General features: G+C 43.9%; 2 protein-coding genes across 5 annotated transcripts in view; one reads left to right on the forward strand and one right to left on the reverse strand.

The window, feature by feature from the left end:
* AATF (apoptosis antagonizing transcription factor) overlaps positions 1-22086 on the forward strand; it is a 117499-nt gene extending 95413 nt beyond the window's left edge. For 3 of the 4 annotated variants that reach the window (XR_013348256.1, XR_013348259.1, XR_013348260.1), the window contains one exon: positions 21992-22086. The gene's annotated coding sequence lies outside the window, so the exon portion shown is untranslated. Of the gene's footprint in view, positions 1-21161; positions 21228-21991 lie in introns of all 4 variants that reach the window. The other variant, XR_013348255.1, reaches the window with a different exon arrangement.
* ACACA (acetyl-CoA carboxylase alpha) overlaps positions 1-25776 on the reverse strand; it is a 181818-nt gene that overhangs the window by 5946 nt on the left and 150096 nt on the right. The window contains exons 49-52 of the mRNA XM_077836628.1: positions 25528-25705; positions 22334-22446; positions 8527-8681; positions 7133-7303 (exon numbers count right to left, since the gene is read on the reverse strand). Coding sequence (XP_077692754.1) covers positions 7133-7303; positions 8527-8681; positions 22334-22446; positions 25528-25705 — 617 coding nt within the window. The remainder of the gene's footprint in view (positions 1-7132; positions 7304-8526; positions 8682-22333; positions 22447-25527; positions 25706-25776) is intronic.

A 25776-nucleotide genomic window follows, 5' to 3' on the forward strand; every position in this document is an offset into this window, starting at 1 on the left:
AGCAGTTGTGTGGGGCAGTTTACAAGGGAAAGGAAGTTTTCACCTTCCTGTTTAGCACGGGTCACTGGTGAACTGGAGTAAATTGTGGATTGTCTGCAATTTGATGTCCTTAAATCATTATTTGAGGATTTTAGTAACTAAGCCAGAGAGGACAGGTCTATGACAGGAGTGGGTGAGGTTCTGTTGCCCGTGATGTGCAGGTCCACGAGGGGCCCGCCTGATCCTCTAGTCTGATGTCTAAGAGAAACCGCACTTTGTCAATCCTCTGAGTCCATAACCAACCAAGACACCTAAGCCCCATTTTAGTAGATGTGAGCATAACACAAAGTGTCTACAACCATGAAAAGCCTCAGCCACAAATTTTTTTTTGCAAGATCATTTAGCCTGATAGGTGCTAGGTAGTTGACTATATAATAATTCAGGAGTGTGTTAGATGCCTAATAGCCTTCTTGCTCCTCTTTTCTCCTCTCATTTTCTTTACAAATCATTTAAGAATCGTTTTGTTAATGGTTTCCGGAAAAACCAAGTACCATCATTAGTGCTCATTCATATTTATGTCATTTGATTTGGGTAATTAAACACAAAGCTCGTCATTTAAAGGTGCACTATCCTTTGCTGTTATCCCTACGAAGTTAACGTCAGAATGACAATGAGCTCAACACAGTAATTTAAGAGGTGAGTGCATTAAAAAAAAAAAAAATCAACCACCTTTCAGGGGCTGGAAACAGCATTGCCTCTCGCTTGAATACTTCACAAAGCCACATAAGCATTATGGCTTGCCAGGGATTTAGTCTCTGACTCAAGAAGACAGAAGGAATTCCAGGCCTGAGACCTGGAGACAAAAGTGTAAGTCTACCCATCGGTTTTAAAAAGGGGGTCTTGTTGGTGAGATAGGGTAATCCATCAGCTAGAAAAATGTCATTGGTGGTCATCACTAGGGTGGACACAGATTCCACGCATGGAGCAGGTGTTCAACAGCATGTTATGTTTCAACATTATTGGGCATCCAATCCAAAAAAAATCATTAGAAGGGCTAACGCTTCTTGCCAGTGGCATTTGTATGCTGCTGTTCGGACTGCAGTTACTTGCCTTCAGATCTTGCTAGTGATACTGAGCAAGGCCTACTTGGTTCAACTCCTGCATGAGTCTTCATGAACTCTCTGGTTAGGTTAGGTCAACCCCTGCAATGACTTCAAAGTAACTGTCCTATCTATGAAGCCATCACCAGGCAGAGACATCGCTCCCTTCGAGCTTGTTGTACCACCTGGGCCATATGACCATGTTTGAGCGTTTCTGCCCTTTGACCACGTTGTAGGTGACAGGAGCAGACCTATAAAGAACAGCCCGCAGTTACGTTACTGACACACTGCAGCTGATATTTCAAAACAAGAGAGAAACTGCCATGACCAACAGCCTCCTGCAGGCAGCACTTGACACATGCAAAATGGAGTCACGCAACAGTCCAGGATCTTCAAGCAGCCCATCAACAATGGCAGTTTGATAGCAAGCATGGGACATTTTGCTCCAGAAGCCAGCCCCACCTTTGTGCAGAGTAGCTAAGAGCACCAAGGACAGGCAAATGCCACGTGAGATGGTCTCCCATGCATGCGACAGTGACTTGTGTAGCAGGGACAGATTCTGAGGGGCAGTAGAAATGTTTCAAGTGTCTGCACATTACCATGCTTAATTTTTGCGAGTAAACATAGCTCCTGGGGTGTTGTGTTAGGCAGGCGGTAGCTCAGAGTTATATGGAGGGGGTTACATAAGAGTACATGGGTTAATTTTGTTATTCACACGATATATTCATACCAGACCTTCTACAGCCCTTGTACTAAGAGTCATTACAGCAATTTAAGCCATATACATGTATTGCCATTGTATTCAGTGATAGGTAATTACAGTGGTACCACACATGCTTTCGACTTGCATCTCCGGCCAAAAGGATAACATCAAAAATATGTTTTAAAATTAAGAGGAAGGGGGTCGTGTTATCAGCATAACATCATAAAAATAGGAGACAACACTTTCTCAAATCAGTCCATGCTAGAAATAATGACAAATATTTTGATGTATTCCCTGGTACAAGGAAGCTCATACTGTCCTATGACTACAGACTTGTGCTTTAACCAAAGACAAAAGTAGTACAGGATAAAATGGATCACCTGGGGCTAATGATTTCCTAAACTTTCCAAAACAGCACTATTTTGAGTTCAGAGTTACATTATCAATTGTATTTAAAAACTTTCTGCCAATTTTGGTCAAAATTAGACTCTTTCTTTGAATGATGGCCCTTTTAATGATTTTTTCGGATTGGATGCCCAGTAACGTTGAAATGTTACATGCTATCAAAAAACCGGAATCTACATTCACGCTGGTGATGACCAACAGATATGTGCCGAACACGTGATAGCAATGATATTTTTCTAGCCCAAAATAAATGGGTCCGGGCTGGTAGACTGTGTTTTATGGGTCTCTTCGCCTAAAGGAAAAGTTTTCTGAACTCACCAGAGTGTTGGGCAGATTAATACATTTCTTTGCAAAACATTAACATTGTTGCAGAAACAGTAAAATATTCTCAGTATAATAGCTACTGAGTGAAAATGGTTTCTCTCTCATTTTCCACATAACCTCCTGTAGTTACAGGCTTTCCCAGCTGCAGCGTGCTCTCATGTAAGGTTGGGATTTGATCCGAGACCCTGTTGCCCTCTGAGTGAATTTCATACTTCTAGAGCAATACGCTCGCTGCGAGTATGGTTTACTCTTTACTCACAAGATAATTTATGGATATGAATAAAAAAAAGTTAACAGACACATCCAGCCTGACATGCTTCATGTCTGTTCCTTAATCTTGCACAGAATTCCATAGGCTTAGGAAACTGATTCAAGTTTTTCCCATTCCATAAATGCTCTCTTTTCCTGCGTTGACACAAGTAAAACCCCAGCACTTACAAGCCACCCTATAGCAACACACCAGTATCTCAGTTGTGCAGATCAGTATGCGTGAGCAACCTCACAAAGTCAGCCAGCCATCACAGACTAGCGCACGTACACACATACAATAAAGCAGGGTACGTATAGGCCTGTGCTCACGAGCAACCCTACAACAAACCAATAGGCATCCAATGAGGTGAGGGTAAGTGGTAAGGCTTCTGGGGTGCTGAAAATCAGCACGATTGGATCAATTGTTTGAGTATGAAAAACACTTGTTATGTTCCGTATCGGTCTGAGATCAGGGTCTTAGACTGGGATTTTTTCTAAGTACTATGCATCTAGTGCTGTCACTTGAGCTTCCACATTTTGCTTATTTCATTATTATTTTAAACTTGCTAGTTTTTGCTCCTTGCTTCTGCTGCTAGACGTGAAAGAAATGCCCACTGCATACAAAGTAGGGTGCTTATGAGGATTTCAGGGGAAGGAGAAAAAACCCCCAGTAAATGCCTTTTGGTTTGCAGACCTGTGTAAAGCTAGATTTACCCAAGAATCCCAAAGCTTTTAGTTTAGGAGAATATTTAATACTCTTATTAATCATTTTAATCCGTTTGCTTTTAATTAAGAAACAGCATGATGCTTTCCTATCAACATATGCCAGGGAGCAGATTAATTGTGGCTTAAGATAACTCTCCTTGATTGGTGTAATGTATTAGCTAACGAGATGCCCGCTTCTAAAGATGCTCAGACATTACCTTGGAAAGCCTGCTGCCCTCCAGAGAAAACTTTTTCTCTCCTCCCCTTTCAGAGCCCCAGAGTGTTTGAGATTTTTATTTTATTTTTAAAGTCTCAAACAGGAGCTTCAGAGATTTTTTTCAAAGATTGCCCACTTCAGAATTCAGGCAATTAAAAAAAGAGGAAAGAAAGAAAGAAAAACTAATAACAAAACGATCAGATGAAATAAAGCCAATGGGCCAGAACATGAAAGAGTTCCTGTTCGCGAGCTGCCCACAACTCTCTCTCACCACCGCTCTCTATCACCTTTAGCAGCCTGTTAAGGAGAAGCAGCTTATGGACAGCCCCAGAGGAAGTTTGAGACACCACTGTACTGCTTTCCTAGTTTGCAAGAAGTAGGATGGCCTCATAAAACAGGGATAGGTGCCAGACCGGCACATCGCTCCTTTGGAAAAAATCAAGAAATGCATAAAGATAACAGATCCTTTCTCAGTACTGCTGGCACAGTACAAGATTTTGCACATTATTCAGTACTACCCTCCCCGCCCCAGCTTCTACATCAGAGGCCCAAAAGGGGCGGCTTTAGGAGACTGCTCTGCAGAGCTGGAAGTGGTCTTCCTTAACAGGCTCTGGTGATGGATAGAAACAGCGTGTGCAATGTAGGTAGAACAGCATCACAATGACTGTGTCCCTCTTTGCCTTGTGCATCCTTCTCTAAGATGGGAATGTCAGCCCAGGCTTTATGCAGTTTTTTCAAGCATTAATGAACGTTTGTAAGGTGCTATTTAGATGCCAAATATTGTTATTCATGTCTTAATATGACTTGTATAGACACTAAAATACCAGTTATCGATCAGAGTGTATTACAACCACATTGCAGCCACTTCTACACAAATCTCTAGATGTAAAAAAGAGAATTTATTCCCACCATGTTTAACCTCAACAAGAGAGAAAGGATGGTCCGGGGGCTCAGGCACCGGGACTCAGGAGATTGGGTTCAGCAGTTCCTGGCTATATCACAGATTGTGTGTGAGACCTTAGGGAGGTCACTTAAACTCTCTGTGCCTCAGTTTCCATGTCCGTAAGATGGGGGTAATGTCACAGCCTTTGTCTATTTACCTTGTAAGCTCTTTGGCGCTCCCTTTTACTGTGTGTCTGTACAGCATCAAACACAATGAAGCCCTGGTTATAGTTGGTGCCTTTAGGTGCTACTGGCATACAAATTAATAATTGTTTTTAGTAATTTGTATCTTTTGTGCGACTAGTGGCCAGTTGCATTTTAAGTATTATTGACTCATGCTGCCAATAATAATCTTTTGGGTAAGCAGACTGGCTGTGCACCAGACGGGGTACATTTAATGAGGCTGATACAGCCAAATGCAGCCAGGTCTCAGTTTTTGTAAGGGCATCACAACTTCCCCTAACCGCTGCAGCTCTCAACAGATTTTGAAATTCCAACTCTACCTTCTTATTTCCAAACCCTTTCTAAAGCTCTGCACCCGAATGGCAGACAGGACTGCCACACTATCTGCAAGCTGGCAATTCCTGTGATTTCAGCTACAACACCGTAACAGACTTCTCCAAGGGAAACAAAAGAATTACATCACTCACTTCTACTGTCACAATGTCTCAGAAATTCCTTTGGCATTTCCTCTTCTTTTTGGGGGGAAAAGGTGGGGGAAGAACAAGAGGGGCTGAATGATGACACAGGAATTCAAAAAGGAGAAGAAAGTTTTCTGAAGAAAAGGGAAAGTGTGGAAACATTTTTTCATTGTTAAGGGGTTTTATCCAAGTAATTAACATGAGCTATTTTCCAGAGAAGGAGTAAAACCATTGGCAAAAGTGTGCATTATTTGAAAGGCAGACAATCTTTGCTGTACTTAAGGCTCTTCAACACCTCCTGTAATAGACCCTCGTTTTTCAGGGATCTGCCTAATCGATGCCCACTCTGAACTGAAACTTGGGATATAAAGGTCTCACGCCAAGAGTGAGTCCCCCCCCTTTTCTCTCTCACACAGTTTGGAGGGGAGGAGGGAATTCAGTCATTTACATTATTCAAACTGGGTATTTATTAAAAATACTGAGCCATCATTTTAGAACATTCTATATAGTTTCCGCATTTCAAATGATGGAAACAGAATAATTCACATTCTTGGGGATTCCAGTGGCTAACTAGTTATGTTCTCTTTCTTCCCCACCCCCAATATATAGACTAAATGCAGGGGACAGGGGAGAACATTAATTATATACATATAAAATCCCTTTCCACTATGTTACTCCCTTTATATAGTGAAGAATCCCTTTCCACTAGGTTGGCAGGCTGCATTATAAATGTGAATTTAGTGCTTACGAAAGGGGCTGAATTGACAGCCTTGAAGACTGATCCTCTGCAGATCCATGGAGTTATCACATAGTACAGTATGCAGCTTTCCCCACATACTGTCCCAGCACTGACCCGGAGAGGCCACCTCTGAGGGTAAAAGGGGGTGCTGTTTCCATGGCCCATTCAGTCCTTGGCCTCTGTGGAGGCTGCCAACAAGGAGCCCAGTTAATATCAACTGTGGTGGTCAATGTTATATTTCTTCTGCAGTTGAACTGAAGCCCAAGCCCTGAGAAAGAGCAGCTCTTTGTAGCAGGCGCTCTCTTCCCATTCCCAGGAAATCTTACAGCTAGCCGGCCCTCTGACCTCTTCAGGGCAGAAAACACTCCTCTTTGTTAAGCCTCCTTTTACACTTGCAGAACTTCTAGTGCCAGCTTCCACTGGAAATTCTGCCAAAGGCCATTGCAGACAGTTCGGCTCAAGGCTGTGTTTTAAGTAGCTATAGCAGACAAATGTCATGTTCATACTTAATACTCCCAATCAGTATGTTTGGACTAATTTTCCAAACGTACTTTCCTCTTCTTGCAGCTTGGTTCTTTTTTTAATGGTATATCCTACATTGGGATGCATCACTCCTACAGAAAACACAAATCCTGCCTAAGCAATGTAGGTGCTCAAGGATATTTTACATCTATAACCTCTGAAGGGGGGCAGGGTGGGGAGAGAAGCAAGCAAAGACTTTCTGCTACAAGAGCCAGGAACTTATAAGAACGGACGGCAAGAACATGGGCTGCCAATGGCATGTTCTTCAACACCACACTTGGGAAAACCTTTTGCCTCTTTGACCTATTCCGTATTCACACTTGACCATGTTGCTATAAAGACCCAGCATTTCCCACATCTTGTCATCCATAGAGAACAACCTCAGGCTTGGAATATGCAGCTGCCCTGTCGTTCCTAGCAGCCCGATTTCAAGGAGCCATCAGGAATGCCTCTGGACTTCACTCCACTGTCCCCATCTCTGCACAGTCAATCATGCAGGGCATTGCTATTAGAACCAGGGACCCAGTTTGTCCCTGGTGCAAGGCCTCTGAACTCAATTGGGTACTACCAGGGAGCAGCATGGCCTTAGGAAACTCTTTGCTTTACCTTTACTGTCCCCTCGACTTCCACGAACCAGCGCCTCAGCATGGCCTGGATTTGTCCATCTGTCAGCTCAGGATTGGCATCATGGATCTTCTGCTTGACCAAGTCTTCTAGCAGAAGACGCCTTAGTCTCCAGTAGAAGAAAGTACGGGAGGTTCTCCACTCTAGAACATCCTGCGCAAGACCCAGATGGGGAAGGAGGGGAAATGAGTGAGATCAGAAAACCCAGAGCCATATTTAACTCCCACAGATTAAGGCGGGATCCTTGGGACCTGGCCACTGCAATCAGAGCAGGGCTCAGAGGTGTAGCAAAGTAGCAGGGCAGTGCATAGCTGATTGCTGGGGTGTGTTGGCTCACTTGGGCAGAAAATGGAGATGTAAGAGAGGAGGAATGTTGTACCCATTTGGGGCGAGAAGGTGAGTGGAAGGGAGAGTCTATTATGGGAGGGGACCAGAGAGCAAACTTTTGGTGGATTGTTGTCCATTTACCCTTACGTCCACCTCCGCTCACAGAGAAGCATGTGCTCCCTTAGCTCCTAGCGGGTACAAAGGCAGGGACTGGGGAAAGGCTCAGACTTGGATATGTTCGGTTAGGCTGCTTGCAAAACAAAACCACAATGGCAAAAAGTATTCCAAGTGCTGAGCTTTGAAACCTCCCACCGTGTCATACTAACCCGGCCTCCTGCCCCTCTGTTCTCTCCACTCCCTTCTAAACTCTCTTCTCTTCTCCAATGGGGGACATAGCTATCTCAGCACATCATGAGAATCAAGCAGCCTCAGAGGGAAATCCCCAACACTTCCACATTCCAAACTTCCCCAGGGAAAATAAAATTCAGACTGCATTTGAAAAGCGATCCGGGCGACTAACTCAGCCAAGGTTAAAGCTCCAACAATGGAACTGGACTTTACTATTCTGCTATAGCCCATCTGTTCTACTTGCTGCTCAAACAGGGTCAGCCAAAGACCACAGAGTGCATCCATTTAGTGTCTTTACTTCCTTCCTATCTGCCTGCGAACGAAGAGTTTGCCACTGGAAAGGGAAGTGTCTGGTCAGTTTTTTAATATATCAGCTGGTTGCAGGCTGACAAATGAAAGCGTGGGACCACAAAACATTAGTACTAAGCCAAGGAGCTGGCCCAACTCAGGCAGAGGGCGGGACTAGAGAGGGACACTGTTGTGGCAAGGTCTGTTGGGAGAGGGCACTTGGGCATGAGGTTTCCTGGGTGCCTGTGGGGTGCACGAGTCTTTGATCCTGCTTTGCTCTATCAGTAACGGGCTGGGGCTTGGGAGATTTCAGAAATGGCTGCACTGTTCATCTCAGTCTGTGACAATGTCCTTGGCTGCATTCAGTGCATGTACACGTGCTGGGCCTTTAAGAAAGGATCCATTATACTTACAGTAATGACTCCCTTCTCCTGCATTCGGCCTGGCGTGTCATGCAGGTCAGCAAACTGCACCGCCACCTGATGGTAAATGGGAATTAGGAATTCCTCCCGTTCCTTCAGCTTGGTCTCCAGCTCCTTCCGCTCAGCCGGGCTTAGCTCCGGGGTGCCTGGAATCAGACAAAGCTGCCTGTCAGAGACCCTGGAAAGGTTAAAACAGGTGTGTGCAAAGAACCCCAGCTTTGGGAGACCACAGACCTCCTGCTTATTGTCTGTAATCACGTTACATGATCTCAACACAGTATTTGCTTAGGTGCTTTTTTGGGGGTAAGATTTCCTCTCTGGACTGGCGCTTTGGCTTTTGGTTTCCCAGGAGTAGTTGATAAGCAGCAATGTTCTTTAACATGACATTTTTAGTCCATGAGGGACTGTGCATTGCCTAGCGTTTCACAACACACAATCCATAGTGCATTCTTCCTCTCTGCTTTTTCGTTCTGCTTTCTCTTTACGGCTGCCTTCCCCAGCTCCTCTCCAACAACGTATCTCCCAAGAACTCCTGTGACTACTGAGGCAGTGTGGCTAGGTCGGGGTGGCCAACCTGAGCCTGAGAAGGAGCCAGAATTTACCAATGTACATTGCCAAAAAGCCACTGTAGTATGTCAGCAGCCCCCCATCAGCTCCTCCCCCTCCCAGCACCTCCCACCCACTGGCAGCCCCGCTAATCAGTGCCTCCTACTCCCGATCAGCTGTTTCGTGGCATGCAGGAGGCTCTGGGGGAAAGGGGAGAGGAGCAAGGGCACAGCCGGCTCAGGGGAGGGAAGGGGTGGAGTGGGGGCAGGGCCTGTGGCAGAGCCAGGGGTTGAGCAGTGAGCACCCACCAGCACATTGGAAAGTTGATGCCTATAGCTCCAGCCCTGGAGTCGGTGCCTAGACAAGGAGCCGCAGATTAACTTCTGAAGAGCCGCATGTGGCTCCGGAGCGACAGGTTGGCCACCCCTCGGCTAGAAGTTCAGGCACAGGACTGGGAAGTTGGGAGTCCTGCGTTCCAATCCCGGCTCTGCGATGACTTGCTGGGTGGCCTCGGGGCTCAGTTTTCCACGTGTAAAATGAGGACAATAGTAATCTACCTTCTTCACCAGGCAATTGTGAGGATTCAGTTGTTAGTATTGGTCATCTGAGCACATAAGGAGGTAACTGTTTCTCCAGAAGGGAGGTTAGGAACTAGAATTCTCTTATTGCTGAAAGTAAAGAGGGGGGTTGATGGGTTTGGGTCAGCTCCCTGCACCCCTTAACTCAGGACCCTGGTCCAAAGCTTGCAGATGGCTACCCTCATCATAATGGGCCAAACCAAAAACTTGATCTGAACAGCACCAATCTTTGGATCGGAAATCAGCAGCTGAGGTCCCCAACTCTGCCTAAATTCCAGAAAGATAGCTCCTCCCGGAACCATCCAAGTGCAGTAGGTAGTTATCCCATAGATTTGGCACCTGAATGAGAAAAGGATCCTGTCTTGTTCTTTGGTGTACCGTGCAGTAGCACCGAGCAGACGCCCTGTCTCTCTCGCACACAGTGCGCTGCCGGTGTGGAATACGTGAGTGTACGGCTCTTCAGAGAAGGAAGGTGCTCGCCCCTCGCACTGGGACAATCAGACGAGAGCTCTCCAGGCTGACCCAGCCATGCACCAAGCTCTACTGTCATCGAGGCCTATAATACGCTCTCCAGCCTGCGCGGGTGCAGAACTCCATCAACACTGATCTCACGCTGACACTCTTGACCTCCAGTTTGTACAAAACACTCTCTAATTAGAGCAGTCTTCACCAGGTCATTGTGTCTGTGTTACTGACTCAGTGGGCTTTTCACCTCTGGGGCTGCTCACTGGGACAGATGCCCACCCCCAGGGCCTGACCAGAATGACTGAAAACCATTCTTGCCAAACAGGCAACAACAGGCCAGAGCTTAGTGTAGATCAAACCAGGTTCCTGTCGAGGCTGCAGCTTGCAGCCAGGTTCTGGTTTGGAAAGTTAGCAGCCTCACCTGGAAAGACAGGCAGGACTAGATATTCCTGAGCATGACGGGAAGTGTCATCTCATACAACATGAAGGCAAACTCCTTATTGATTACAGTATTGATGGAGCCATCTGGCAAAGACAAATCTATAATATTGGCTCAGACCATCAGCGATTAGTATCACCAGGCTGGGTTTCAACTCCCGTTCTTTTAAATGTAACCGTGTTCCCACCTAGACTGCCTTTCGCTTTCACATGCACCTCCATTCGGTCTTATCGACACCTGCAACTTTTGGGGCTCCGATAAATGCTCCTTCAATGTTCCCTAGAACTGGCTAAAAAATGGTACTGCTTGATCTACACTGGCCAGTCAAACTATGTTAGCAAGAAACCTTTCTAAACTAAGTGACAGAAAGCTTCTCCTAACATGATTTAAATGCCAATGAATTAGGCCATGATTTAGGTGACACAATGACAGGACTTATCCCCATAAATTAACAATGTCTCAGAGTGTTTTAGTTTTTTAAAACTACAGACAAAATTAATGTCTAATGCACACACGCACACTTTACACTTTCCTAGCATTTGTTTCCGACTAGTACCTATCCGTTTTCACAGTCTCATTACAGAGGTGGCACAAGTTACATTCAGCGACATTGCAAAAGGTCACAGAACACTTCACTCATTTGAGTTACTTGCTGCCAATCAAAGCACACTGTCTAGCGACAGATCCCATATGAACTTGGAGGATATGAGGACAAATGTGTCAAAATGATATTGTCCCGTCGAGCTGTTTAGTTTAAAGTTTTGCGCTCAAAATGAAATGATGTTCCTTTAAATGAAATAAAATGAAAACGTTCGGAAGAATGTAGCCTTGTGAAAGAAACCAGAAGAACTAACTTGAGCAAGGCATAAGGTGGGCTATGATTCCGCCCCCGACCGCTCTGCCAATGTTCCTACATAGGATTGCAGCATCCCGTTGCTGTTTCCAGCCAGAGGACAGTCTCATACAAAGCTCAAGAGCTGTGAGGTGGCTTTGCACTGAGTGTTAACGGAGATCAGGATCCAACCAAACTCATTTTCAACTGAGACCTAAAAAGCGCCTTCCTCCTCCCCACAGAGAATGACTTGTTAAAATAATCCCTAAAAGCAACCGCTCCACCATGGGACTGAGAACCTGAATTCTCCCCTGTTCAGTCAAGGGCCACAATTAGCCTTGGTGTAAGCAGGTGCAGCTCCTTTGAAGTTGCACTCACTTATTGCAGGGCAAGACTGGCCCCAAACCCAGTGCAAGGAGAGCAGGTTCATTCTCTCCCACAGCCACACAAAGACACGCACAGTAGGCACTTGTGCAGAGGGACTTAACGCCAGCCGTGGTTCGATTTGAGCACAGCGCGCAATCTGAGCCAAATTACATGCTACCAGACCTCCCACCTACACTGGGGCCTGAGCAGAGGCTCTGAAGCTCCTGCTGTAGGTTTCACAGCTTTAGATAGTGTGTGTGGGGGGGGGGGGTTTAAACCTAGGGTTACTGGCAATCTGAAGCCAGGTCATGGATAAGTCTCACTCAAAGCCCTAGTAAACAACGTCCCTCCTTTGCACTTCTATAGCACCTTCCCCCCACCCACCAAGGAAAAGGCTAGACAAACGTTGATTAATCTCACCTTGCAATGCCCCTGAGAGATATGCAAGCACAATTATTCTCACTGTACAGAGCAGAAAGTGAGGCAGAAAGAGGTTAAGTAACCTAGTAACATAGAAGAGCCTGGAATAAAAGCCAGGAGACTTGACTGTCAGCCCCCTTTCTCTAGCCACTGGACAACATTCCTTTCCTCATTGTTGGCATTTCCTCTAATACTGTCGCTATTCTGTCGGGGTCTATGTGAATGCCACCAGCTTTTTGCTCTTTACTGTTTGTGAAGCAATGTCAATGGGATCAACTGTAATGAAAGGAGATCAGCTATTGTCAGGCTGTCATGCTTCCTGGCTGGGTGATATGGAAGGTGACTGTCACTCCTCTGGTCCATGCAGTGCCACATAAACTGTCCCGTTTGAAAGGGCCAGGGTCTGGAATCAAACTGGAGAAGCAGAGCACAGCTGTGAACGCAGCCAAACTGGAGTCAGCACCCAGCTGCTCTGTTCCCAAGTCTGGGGCCGCATTTTTTGAATCAGGCCCTTACTGAATCCTGCAGACGGACACTGTCCTGTCTGTTCTGTACGGCATGCGTGTATATTCGATCTGATAAGGTCTTGTCAGATCCGTGTGGTTTTCAATATGATGCCGTCACACACTGAGACTTTTAAGACAACAAGTTCAGACTGTGTCTTCGCTTCATAAAAATCGCAGCTCACGTATACAGTAATTTTTTCAGCTCAGGTATTAGTTTTTTAAATGGCCTTCAACGTAAGCATTTTAAAGGATGGTGGGGAGGTTTTAACTAAGATGCCCTGGCGTCTGATAGCTGAAGAATTTAAAAAAGAATTGTTTGAAGTTCATGTTTCTCTACACACTTTAAATGGCAGCATCTGTCTGCACTTAAGCCAGCAACACTCATGTATTCTAGGCTGTCTGCCACTCTCTTGTACAGACAAACCAGCTAGGCCCAGTAATGATTTAGGTGAGATTAACAAATATGTCAATGTCTATTTTCTGCTTAATTTAAAAGCAGCGTCTATAAAGATTTTTGACTTCTGAACCCTGTTCTCCTGAAAGAAAGAAGGTAACAATGAGGAGGGGGGGATAAAGAGTGATTATCCTATCATTGATCGTTTGTCAGGAGCATTTCTTATTCACTGGACTATTGTAAAAAGCTAAGCTCTCGATCAATCCTGTAAGCCCCCTGTACAATTAAATATCTTGGAATGGGTTTCTTTCTTTTCTAGCCACATCTTGAAGCCTTGGGGTTTTTCAGAAAGCCAGGGCGTTGTTTGTTTTTATTTCACAGAAAGAGAAGCCTCCATCCAAGAACCTTACCCCAGCAAGAAAGCTGCTTTAAAAACAAAACATCAGGTGCTTCTTTGGCTCTACAGAAACAGCTGAATTATCCAAGAATATTTAATCCAAGTGTCAAATTTAAAACGATTATAACAGCTCTCAAACGGCGTTTTGCATCGCTTTGCCCAGGAGCTCAGTAGCATTATCCCCACTTTTTAGAGATGGTGTAACTGAGGCATAGGGAGAAGTGACTTGCCCACGACCACCCAGCAGGGAGAGCTAGGAAGAGAACTTAGGTCTCCCGAGCCCCAGTCCAGTGTTCTGTCCACCAGGCCACACTGCCTCCCATTATAAATCTGTGTGTATGGAGCTAGGTTACCAATAGATGTGTACACTAAAGAAGAAACATTCTAAAACTGCTATACTTAAAGGCAAATAAATATAGCACAGCAGCTCTCGATGGGCAGGTGGTGCATGAAACTATCAACACTAAGAAGATTTAAGGGGGGTTGAAGGAAGGGAAGAAAAATACTGGAATCTAAAGTCATAAAATTAATTTCAGAGTCTTGATGAAGAGGTATATTAGCTATGGAACCAGGGCCAGTGGTGGCAGCTGACATGCACAAAATTACTAAAGATTTAATTTAAGATTTAAAAGAAGGGAGTTTGTGACTTTCATAAGCTGGCAGGGGATGCAGAACACTGCCCTAACAGAGAGCCTAGGGCTATTCTGTTGGCAGAGGGTTTTGTGTCATGAAATCATGAATGAGAGTTTTGGCTTGGATTTGCAGATTACTTTACAGTTTTGGACCCTGTGTGGAGGGGTGTGTGTGTGTACATATATCTATTGTGTGTGTGTGTGTATTCTCACACACACACACACACTATATATATATATATATATAAAAAATAAAATTTGTGCATGTTCGTGTTATACACACACGTGTATATATAATTGTGTGTATATGTACATATGTTTATATATATAGCTCTGATTTGACCACACCAGTTGGATATCCCAGCATTGGACATGTAAAGATGTTACTGTTTTGTAGCCTTTATCTTCTAATAGTAGCAACAATTACAACAAGACTTTATAATCTACATCGTCTTTTGTCCATCTATACTTAGGTGCTTTAAAGGTAGCTTGACAGTCGCCGCAGTGAGTATTACTGAAGTAACACTGCGGCTGGCACTTTACAAATAAAAAATGATCACCACAGCATCATGTTTCGCAAAACGATAGGAATGAATAAGCTAAAAGCCTCCATTCAAATGCAACAAACACAAGTAAGGAAAAACTGGTTAACTCTGAATAGAATCATAGAACATCAGGGTTGGAAGGGACCTCAGGAGGTCATCTAGTCGGAAATACTTGCCCCAAAATGTTTCCCAAAATGAAAGAGGTAAATATTGCCTGGACTCTGTGAACCAGACCGATGAAACCCTGACAAACGTACACCACTTCACCGGAGTATTCCTCTGCTATCCACACCCAGATGGCAACAGAAAGGCTCACCTGACTTTGAGGACCACAGTGCTAAGATATTACCACTATCCCATGTAAGGAGCTAGCTATATTTAAAAGCACTGGGTACTCTTTGGGTCGGGGCCATCTTTTTGTTATTTGTAGGCACGATACCTGGCAGATTGGGGCCCCAATCCCTGACGGAGGCTTCTAGGGGCTACCACAACAGTTAACTAAAGAAGGCCTTTATAAACTCCAAGTCTGAAGGAGAAGCTCCTCCCAAAGCCTGCTTCTACCCATTGCACAGGGATAGGTGTAAATGCTTTATAGCTTGTGATCAGAGAGGAAGACTTCAAAGAAGTTGCCCTCCCTGAGCAAACGAATGGTAAAGCCTCGGTAATATATCTATAGGGAGACCTAGCCTGTAAAGTGCTCAGATATTGAATATCAATTTATACTCCTCTCCAAAAGTTAAGGGAAGAAATTGCAGCCAAGAAAGCAACGTCTAAACTCTTTTGATTTGTGTCCCATTAACCAGAGAACCTCTTTTGGGGTAACAAGCCAATGCTTCAGCTCTTCCCTCCCGTGTAGATGTCTCAGAGAGAGAGCCACTGACAGGCACAGTGTCCTGCAGTGATTACAACCTGCTAGAATGTCAGGGCTCAGGCTGCCTTTAATAAAGTTCCTGCCAGATGGAAATGGCTCAGCGGGACCATGAATCACGGCTTCCCATAACATTTAGTAGCAAAGTGCTTTTTTTAAATATGACCAGTTTAACAGGTTAGACAAAATGACTTCGAGAAATGTTATTGTAGCTTCCCTCTGATTGCAGAAAGCTGGGCAGCTTCTGAATCAATTTGATGGTTTACGGTTTCTCAGCTATTAATATGGGGGATTTTCCCCTCTGCACAGCCTCGTGCAGTAAAGCTTCTCTACTTGCTTCCCGTCACCTCTCATGTATGCCAGCAAAGATGTGGGCAATAGCCCAACCTCCAGCTTCTCACCCAGCGCCTTGCTGAGACAGAACCTCACTCACTTTAGGGCTGCCTGACACCTCCAAAGTGGGGTAAAGCCTTGGTGTAAATGAGACTCCTACTGATAATATCTTCACTGAGCAAAACACACTCAGTATCATAAAACAGCATCTAACCTCGCTGAGGCTGGACTAAAACAAGCGAAGCCTTCTACCCAGTGGCTAGACTGACCCCCTAACAATCCAGGAGGGCCCAGCTCCACTTGTCTCCAGTGGAAAGTCGAATGGATCCCAGGACCAGTGACTAACCGGCAACGCAGAGATGTGTGTGCTCACCTATCCGAGTGTTAAAAGGACTATGTTGAAGGTTTTCTGAGGGTGATTAGGGGAAAGAACATTAAGGCACCACCACAGCAAAGCATCTAAACTTGGGCTTAAGTCCATCCCTGGTCTGCAAGGGACATGCGCAACTCCCACTGACACACATGCTGAACTGCGTGGCTGAACGGGGATGGACTACAGAAATGGGTCCTAAGGAAGTAAGTGTTATGAACACATGGTAGCCACTCCACATATAAGGATGTAATGAGGTGTCCATTTTAAGTCAGATTATGACCTCATCTAACATCCTCAACTGCAACAACAAACATGATTTCACCCTGAAATTCCTCACACAGGAGAGATTTCCCCCCCTAAGGCTGGAGCCTGATGTCTCCTATTTAACCACACAACAGATTCAGCAACTGTGCAAGCTTCTCCCATGCTGCCCTGCCAGCATGCCTCACCTCCGACATGCAGGGAGCAGCTCTAAAGGGGAAGTCACTCAGGCCTATTCAAATCTGTGGCAATGCAGGGTTTTTGAGTGCAGATTTTTTTTTTTTTTTTTTTAAACCTGTGGCTGCTTGCAATCACTTCTCTAAATAGTCAGTAGGATTCAAGCTGTAAAGATGCAACGTGAAATACCAGTGAAGGTTGGGGATGCTCAAGAGATTGGTCAGAAATGTCATTCGGCAACTGCAATACACAAAAAGGTTTTATACTGTTACAGTTCAACTATTCTTGTTCCTAAGGACTTGCATTAGGATCAAGTAAACTAGCAGACATGAAGCACCACTACAGGCCAGAATCACCTGTGATGCATGTTAACACACTGACAAGCACTAACTCGGACTTGCTGTGGAGTTAAATATGGAATGTCTGAGGACGGAAGGGATGGGATGAGCCTCAAAGACCGGGAATTGCACAGCATCTAAAACTATGCTCTTTCAATAGATTATTGACCAAGAGCAGTGACATTAATACACAATCCTCTGCAACCAATCCCCACCCACATTCCAAGATCTTTCAAAACATGATTATTTAAAATTAAAATATAGCAAACAACATATCAAACCAAAACTTTTAAGAAATAATAGGTTGTAGGACCATATACAAAGTGCAAAATACAAACAGCCTTCCCCTCCCCCCAAATTGGTATCATATGTCCCATAAAAATCATATACCTACGGGAATTCCCCTCCAACTCCCACTTTCTAGAGAGGGAAATCCAAAGGACAGTTATCATATGGGCAGGTGTCAGGGAAGGTTTAACAGCAATTTTTTAGTGATAGCAATGTTTGCACACAGAACCAGTTAAAAAGGCAACCAGTGTACAATATTACCAGAAAAGTGACCAGTGCTGATTGGCATTCCACATTTTGCAGGTGAAGGATGATCTCAAGGGAAATATTTTACGTAACTATTGCTCAGGAAAATAATTGGTATTTTGGTTAATTACAACATAGAAAAAGAATGACAGAAAAATCTTGAGAGAGACAAAGAAGGTGAGGTAATATGTTTTACTGGACCAACTTCTGCTGATAGAAGGGACACACTTTGAAGCTACACACAGCTCTTCCTTGGGTCTGGAGAAGGTAACCAGAGCATCTGAGCTAAATACAAAGTGGGAGAAGATTGTTAAGCATAAGGGGTTCACACATGCTTTAGGAGTCCACTTAAAATGAAGTGAGCAATAAAGGGTTAGATTGTTGAGCATAAGGGGTTGTAAATGGGATATATGTACTTCCATTACTCAGTTTGTTTTTCTAAAGTACATTATTAGTGAACTGGTTCAAATCAAATACACCAATACAAAATGGGGAATGACTGGCTAGGCAGTAGTACTGCAGAAATGGACCTGGGTGTTATAGTGGATCACAAATTGAACGTGAAACAACAATGTGATGTAGCTGCGAAAAAGACATATTATTCTGGGGTGCGTTAAGAGGAGTGTCAAATGAAAGACACGGGAGGTAACTGTTTGGCTCTAGTAGGCATTGATGAAGCCTCACTGGAGTATTTTGTCCAGGTTTGGGTGTCACGCTTTAAGAAGGATCTGGACAAACTGGAGCGAGTCCAGAGGAGAGCAAGAAAAATGATAAAAGGTTTAGAAAACTGACTTAGAAAAGGTTAACAAACTGGGCATATTTAGCCTTGAGAAAAGAAGACTGAGGGGAGAACCTGACAAAAGTCTTTATAAAGAGGACAGCGATCAATTGTTCTCCATGTCCACTAGAAGGAAGGACAAGAAGTAATCGGCTTAATCTGCAGCAAGGGAGATTTAGGTTAGGTATTAAGAAAATCTTTCTAACTATAAGGATAGTTAAGTACTGGAATAGATTTCCAAGGGAAGTTGTGAAATTTCTATCACTGGAACATATTAGACACACACCTGTCAGGGATGGTCTAGGTTTACTTGGTCCTGTCTCAGCGGATGGGGCTGGTCTAAATGACCTCTCAAGGTCCCTTCTAGCTCTCAATTTCTATGAAACTATTAATCTATAAAATAGCTACTGCCTGACTTTTGACTATTGTCTGATTTTCCAGACCTAGGTGCAGAATGACAAACAGGTCACATGATGCTATTGTTTAGCCAATCAAGAAAGCGAAAGAAAAACATCATAATTTTGTAAATGTATGCTGCAAAGTAATGATCAGCACATGGTATTATTGGGATTTAAATAAACTGTCATGCAAATTTACCTCTGAAAATGGACTGCTTGGCTTAATTTATCTATAGCCACTGCTGTTCTAATGTGGGTATAACTTTGGTTAAGTTTTTGTTATTTGGGTATTCAAGATGGGTTCTGAACCATCTTCAGCAAACGAAGCGGAGAAGTAAATCAGAAGTCACAATGATAGGCTGGTCAAAATGGGAAGGGACAGGCTCAGCTCCCAAAGCGGTATGGCAGTTTACAGTTTTCGTGTCTGTGAAAAGTAAATTTTGCTCTACTGAGGTGGGCAGATCCCTCCTGAATGGTCCCCCATCCAACACTTCATACAGAGTATTATTATATATAAATGGGTGTGAATATACACACACATATAATGTACAACTCTATATAAAACTACATCTAAAACTATATAAAACACTTAGAGGTTGACATTTATTATAAGGGCCAGACTAAAGATGATGTTCATCTTATCATAAAATCTGCTCATGGTGAGATCATACCGAACGAATAAAAGATTTTTCCATTGTACCACGAGATAAACATTTCGATAAGATAAGTGGGAACAATTTAGGGTCAGGTCCTGCTTCCATGGAAGCCATTTTGCCATTGCCTTCAATTAAAATGGGACCAAGCCCCATTGTTTGTATCACACACTACGTGTACTGCCTTCCCGCTGGTAATAAAGAACATGCTGCACGATAAAGTTCATTTCCTGTTATTTCTGTTTCAATCCTAAAGCTTTCTCCCATATGCTAACTATGAAAAACCCACATGAAAATAGAATACCTATATCCTTCTGAAGTGTGGCCAGTAAGCTTGCTGCTTACACTGTCCGTATATTTCTATGTATTCATAGCTCTGTCTGGCTACTCGTGCTTTCTAGAGAATGCAGCCATTCCAGAGTCAAGACTGGGATTCCTCTTTTTGCCTGCCCTGTTGCTCTGCAGTATACGCTGTCACGTAAGAGTGTGTTACACTGAGTGCCATTTTAATAAAACATGAAACTAATGAAGATTTCCGAGATAGTGCTAGAAAATTAATAATGGACAGATTTATGTCAAATTATTCAACACTTGTCATCCTTCCCTTCTCCCGCCCCCCACACATGCAAGTCAAAATCCAGTGTCTGAAGGTTCCTTGAATGAAAACACAAATGTTGCTGTACTATTTACCCACCCCTCTGCACAAGACACACGTATATGAAGATCTCCCCCCTTCCCCGCTACCCAGCAGCTCCATAGAAATGATGACAGCCATTCAGGGGTTAAAGAGAGGCAGTGAACCCCCAGTTAATGAGTAAGAATTCAGCAGGCAGTGTAAGATAAATGGAGCTTTCTCTGCTTCTGCTGGAGTCAGCATGAACTGCGGCCCCGCGGCTTGTTTGTGGCAAATGGAGTGCGCGAAATATCAAAGGGCAGTGATCCAGAAGAAGACCGACTTTGACAAATTTTAAATTGGCCAGAAAGAAAACCAGCAAAAAAAAATTATGCAATTCGCTGTGTCCTGCAATCTCGGCTTTCCTGCCATTGTACGGAATTAGTGGCAAAACAACAGCAATGATCGCCTGATGTTGGGAGCAATTAAGAGCCATCTAAGTGAGATGCTTATCAGCGACTGAAGCTTTTAGGGCTCTCTGTATGTACAGTTGTAAGTGACTTGCTCTTGTGTTGCAGTCATTTTAATTAAAGTGTATGGAGTAATTATCCTGTTTAGAGAAAGGAAAAGAAAAAAAAAAGAACAAAAAACCCCCACGCAGTCTGGCGTTGGATTTTAGAGAGACTCACTTGTAGAAAAATGTTTGCCCTTTTTCTCTCTGATCAAAAAGAGGATGGTGCAGGGGTCACAGCCAGCATGATTTAGGGTTGTTTTCTAATAGCGGCTGATGGAATGGAAGGGATTCAGGGCTTGAATTCAATGTAACCGACATCGGGTACGAGCCACACAACAGTAAATTCATAAGGGCAACACAAAAATGACATTTGCTACTTTTCCCTGCTGCTATGAGATTAAAAACCAAACAGTCCTTTTTGTTCGAGGCCAGTGTCTACACAGGCTCGGGACTGGACTAATTTGCCAGTGTCATGGAAGACATCTTCTGTGGGGGGTTTTATTGTTAACTTGAGAGGAGCAGGACCTTTCCTGGTGCTGCTGTGGTAAATATCCTCAAAATGGTGCTCCTGCAGCAGGGCCATTTATCTGCATGCACAAGTGCTGACTGTTCAGCGTATACTCTTCTCTAACCACACATCTGATTTCCCCTTCCCCTCAACTCTAGAGACTTTCATACCAGAGGGGCAGTTCTTCCACCAAGCACACGGAGGTCCAGAAGAATCACCTCCAGGTAGTGCAGCTATAAATCCTGCCTTGACTGACTGGGTTAGGAATTACGCTGCAGCCTTTAACTGAGCAGTATAAAGCATTTCAAGTGTGCATATACTTTGACTCTGTGCTAGGTTCCCAAGATCTGCTGGAGTCTGGTTTATCTAATTGTCTCTAAAGGGCCACTGTCAAGTCAAATGTAGCCCAAAATTCAGAGCTGGTGAAAATAAACTTTTACCAAACCTAAGAACGTTAGAAATGTGCATTTCAATCCTAAGGAACCAGTTTATTTGACACCAATTTTACACCAGCTGAGGACCTGGCCCACTAAATTTTGAGTGAGCTGAGCATACTTAGAGAATTAATGCCAGCATCAGGACACCTTCATCCTTGTTTGTTGTAAAACCCATCAATTCTTTAAAAGAAAAATCATGACTGATGTAGAGAAAGTAGACAAGAAAGTGTTGTTTAGTACTTCTCATAACACAAGAACTAGGGTCACCAAATGAAATTAACAGGCAGCAGGTTTAAAACAAATAAAAGGAAGTATTTCTTCACACAATGCACAGCCAACCTGTGGAACTCCTTGCCAGAGGATGTTGTAAAGGCCAAGACCATATCAGGGTTCAAAAAAGAACTAGATAAATTCATGGAGGATAGGTTCATCAATGGCTATTAGCCAGGATAGACAGGGATAGTGTCCCTAGCCTCTGTTTGGCAGAAGCTGGGAATGACTGATGGGGGATGGATCACTTGATGATTAACTGTTCTGTTCATTCCCTCTAGGGCACCTGGCACTGGCCACCGTCGAAAGACAGGATACTGGGCTAGATGGGCCCTTGGTCTGACCCAGTAGGGCCGTTCTTATGTTCTTATGTTAATTGGTTAAAAAATACTACACACCCACACTAAATGCTGTAGATGTACATGAAAATAAAAAATATTCTATGAAAACACACAAGACTCGTCTCATCTGGTTTTCCTCCCAAATTGGATGACAGTAAATAAAAATTATCATGAATTTCATACAGTAAGTCAGTTCCCCCTTTTTAAAGGTCACAAACACACTTATTAGATATTAGCTGATACCTGGATCACTGATATGCCAATAATACAGTCCAGACATACCTAGTCGCTCTGCCAGACGACTGTAGATTGGGTCCACCCGTCTCATTGTTTTCACCAAATCTTTCCTGCGGAATTTGATTTCTACGGTCCCTTCTGGCTCCAGAACTCCTCCTCTGATCAGCGATGAGAAAAGAGAAAGGAAAAGCACTTTCAGATCATCAGATAAGGAAAAACACAAACTTGATTGGTACAATTTGTTGTCTAGAAAGTACTGAGAAAAAGAAAGACTCTTAGCTATTATTTACCTAACACCAAATAGAATGTGCATAAGATGCATATGAGGCCTTATAGAAACGTATCAATCTAATACTATTTGATGCAATATGGTACTAATAAATAACATTTGGAACTCTTTTAGCGCCTTTCAGCTTAGGCTCCAAAAGCTCTTGTAGGTGCATTTTATGAAAATGTCTTGCCAAAATAATGCTGCTCATTACAGAAGCTACCTGCTTCCCCAGGTCGAAGACACATGATTTTGAATCTAGGTTTGACAAAGAAGACAGAAGCTATTTTACTTTCAAGTGCAAAAGAGTGAGAGAAGAGAAAAGAAAGGTCAGCGGAGAGGCTCTAAGGAGTGGTGGTTGGGGGAGATGCATCTTTCTGATTGTACAGCAGAGCTTCAGCATGGATATGATCACAGACTGTACTTGGGCAACAAGCTTTTGCAGTCCGACAACAGGTCACTAAGCTACACATGGTTTTGCAAAAGTCCTCAATTCTCAAGTCTAGCAAAGCTGCGGCAAGTCCACACTTGTACTGGCACTGCAGGATATAGCCAGTAAAGGGGCGTACGCACCTTTGCATGTAATTACTCAGAATGTGTTCTCAGCGTGCACAGCTGTCAGTGCAAGATACAGCTGGGAACACACTAGTGGAAATATACTCTCCTCGAAATTGCTGCAATCGATTCCACAGGGTTATGAGCTAAATGGTACAAAAAACTCCGAGGTTCTGGCTTGCAAGGGTTTGTAAGAATCTTTTCAATGTCAGGTTATGTCGGGTGGAAGTGAATGAAGGGCAGAACTGCTCCTGTAAAACAGAGTGACGATAAAGGGCCATTGTTGTTGGATATGTCCTTTTAAGTGGGATTCTCAGACAGGTACTAACAGGTGTGGTAGATTAACATGTGCACAGGGATTAAATCACAATGATGATGATTAAAACACTTTGTACTCTATAGATCTTCCATCCTGGGATCTCAAGGCCCTTTAAAAACAATAAGTAGTTATGCCTCGTGACACATCTGTGAGGCATGTTACAGAGAGGAAAACTGAAGTAGAGGGAGGTTAAGTGACTCGTCCAAGGTCACAGAGAGAGTCTGTGGCATTGTAAGAAACAGACCCAAACTCCTTGCTCCCAGTCCTAGACTACAAGACCATCTAATAGCCTCATTTTTCTAGAGACTGGCTTCAGAATTGCCTGAGTGTGATGGAATGGTTGGAGAACAAAATGAGTCTGAGGATCCAAACTGGAGCCAACACACCATCTACCTGGAGGTCTCCGAGGGGTCCCAACTGGAGCCAATGTACCATTTACCAGGAGATCTCTGCCTTGCCTTTTCATAACAAACACGCTGAAGGGGTGTTTGCACAACCCTTGCCTGCACTAACAAGAGCTCTCATTGTCCTGAAAATCCTACATTTTAAAGAGGGAAAAGATAGATAGATAACCCCCTTCTAAGTTCTGAGATGCAAAGTACAGAAAATGTAATTCTCCTAACTCTAGATACAGAGGAGAAGCCTGTGGCCAAGTGATAGTGGTTTCCCGTATGACCATTCCACCTGTTTGTATATAACAGGAGAAATAAGCCACCTGGCAATTCTTCATGGAGGTCAATGCGTCACCACTGATGGGGAAGGGAGTACACGGGAGTGTTCAACAGAGCCCCTTAAAGGTGTCCTAAATTAGCCATCTCAACTATGCCAACTGCTCTAAACAAAAAGGAAGGTGCTTCTTCCAAGGAACACATCCCAAGTCAGCCAAAGCTGATTAACTTTTGGGACTGAATTAAAATTGTGCCACATTCCCTACTCCAGTACACGATGCACCTGGGGGTAAGCTGGTTATTTGGTGTGAGGGGGGATGACTTAACCTGTGAATGAGCAGAAAGAGCAATGCTCAACTATCTCTAATACAATGGGTAACCGGACTGGCTGCATGCATCCTAAAAAGGAGGAGGAAAGTTGCAAGGTGAATTGCAGCTGCCCCCACTTTTGTGAGTGGAACCCAGAGAGTTACATCTGTGGAATTGTGTAACGGGGTGAGTCACATCAGAATAATGTTGTTGTTTTCACCTTCAGATGTTAGTCTATTTTCCCATCTGCCTGGCTATTTTCAGATCACATGGCTGACCGGATCAAATAGATTACAAACAGAAATCTAACATGGTCAGGTTCTCTCAAGTGTTTGAATTGCTTTTCTGTAGCATAACCTCACCTCTGTCCTCCTTCCCTTGACTGCTCCAAGTCAAACTCCTCTGACAAGAGCATGGCACTTTGCCCTCATAGTTTATCCTGTTTCTATTAGTCATTGGGAGGCAGGATTGTTACACCCCTCCAAATCAGCCTGTATCTTCTTTTTTTTTTCTTCTTCAGTGGCTGGAGGGCTTGTTTTTAACAATTCACTTCTAATTGTTTGCAATTTTTCACCGAGGAATAACACACACCATGGGCATACGTACGCATGTTGCATTTTATAGACGTGAGGGATAGCTACACCATTGCCTGTTCAGAGATCTAAGTATTTCAAAACGCAGCAGTACTTATCTGTGCTTGCCAAATTGTACCCAGTTATTTCAAAGCAAAAAAATTGTGGGTGCAAAAATCAGTTGATAAGTTGAAGCCTTTATGCCAAGGTCTCAAAATGCTTTCCAAACATTAACTAATGAAGTCCCACGCAACCCCCATGAGGCAGGAAAAGAGAAGGTAAGGGACTTGACCAAGGTGAGGGAGTCAATGGCTGAGTCAAGAACAGAACCCAAGAGTCCTTATTTCTAGTCTCTTGCGCTAACCACTGGACAACAGTCCCTTCTTTGGTACAGCCAGAAAGCAAACCAACCCCCCTCCTTTATGTACATAAGACAAGCACACAAGACCTGCCTTACTACAACAAAACAATGGCTTACTTAGTCTGGTGTTCTTGTCTTGGAGCAGTACAATATACAGAAAGGAGTCAAGCTAAGTGAGTTGCTTTACCTGCTGTCTCGGTCTGCGTACATCTCCATGTGTCGGGGATTAATGGTGGGATCAATCACGACCCAGGATCCTCCTCTCAGCTCGGCTTGGGGTGGGATGTACACAAGCACTGGCTGTCTATATTCTCTTAGGCCATCCACAATGTAGGCACCAAACTTCAGCACCTGGTCATACATGTCTGGGAAAAGGACACAGTAGTTTAAGTTCTTTATCCTCCTCAATTTTAGGCAAATTAAAAAAAAACAAAAA

The sequence above is a fragment of the Eretmochelys imbricata genome, chromosome 17 (assembly GCF_965152235.1).
Source record: "Eretmochelys imbricata isolate rEreImb1 chromosome 17, rEreImb1.hap1, whole genome shotgun sequence".
Classification (NCBI taxonomy): Eukaryota; Metazoa; Chordata; order Testudines; family Cheloniidae; genus Eretmochelys; species Eretmochelys imbricata.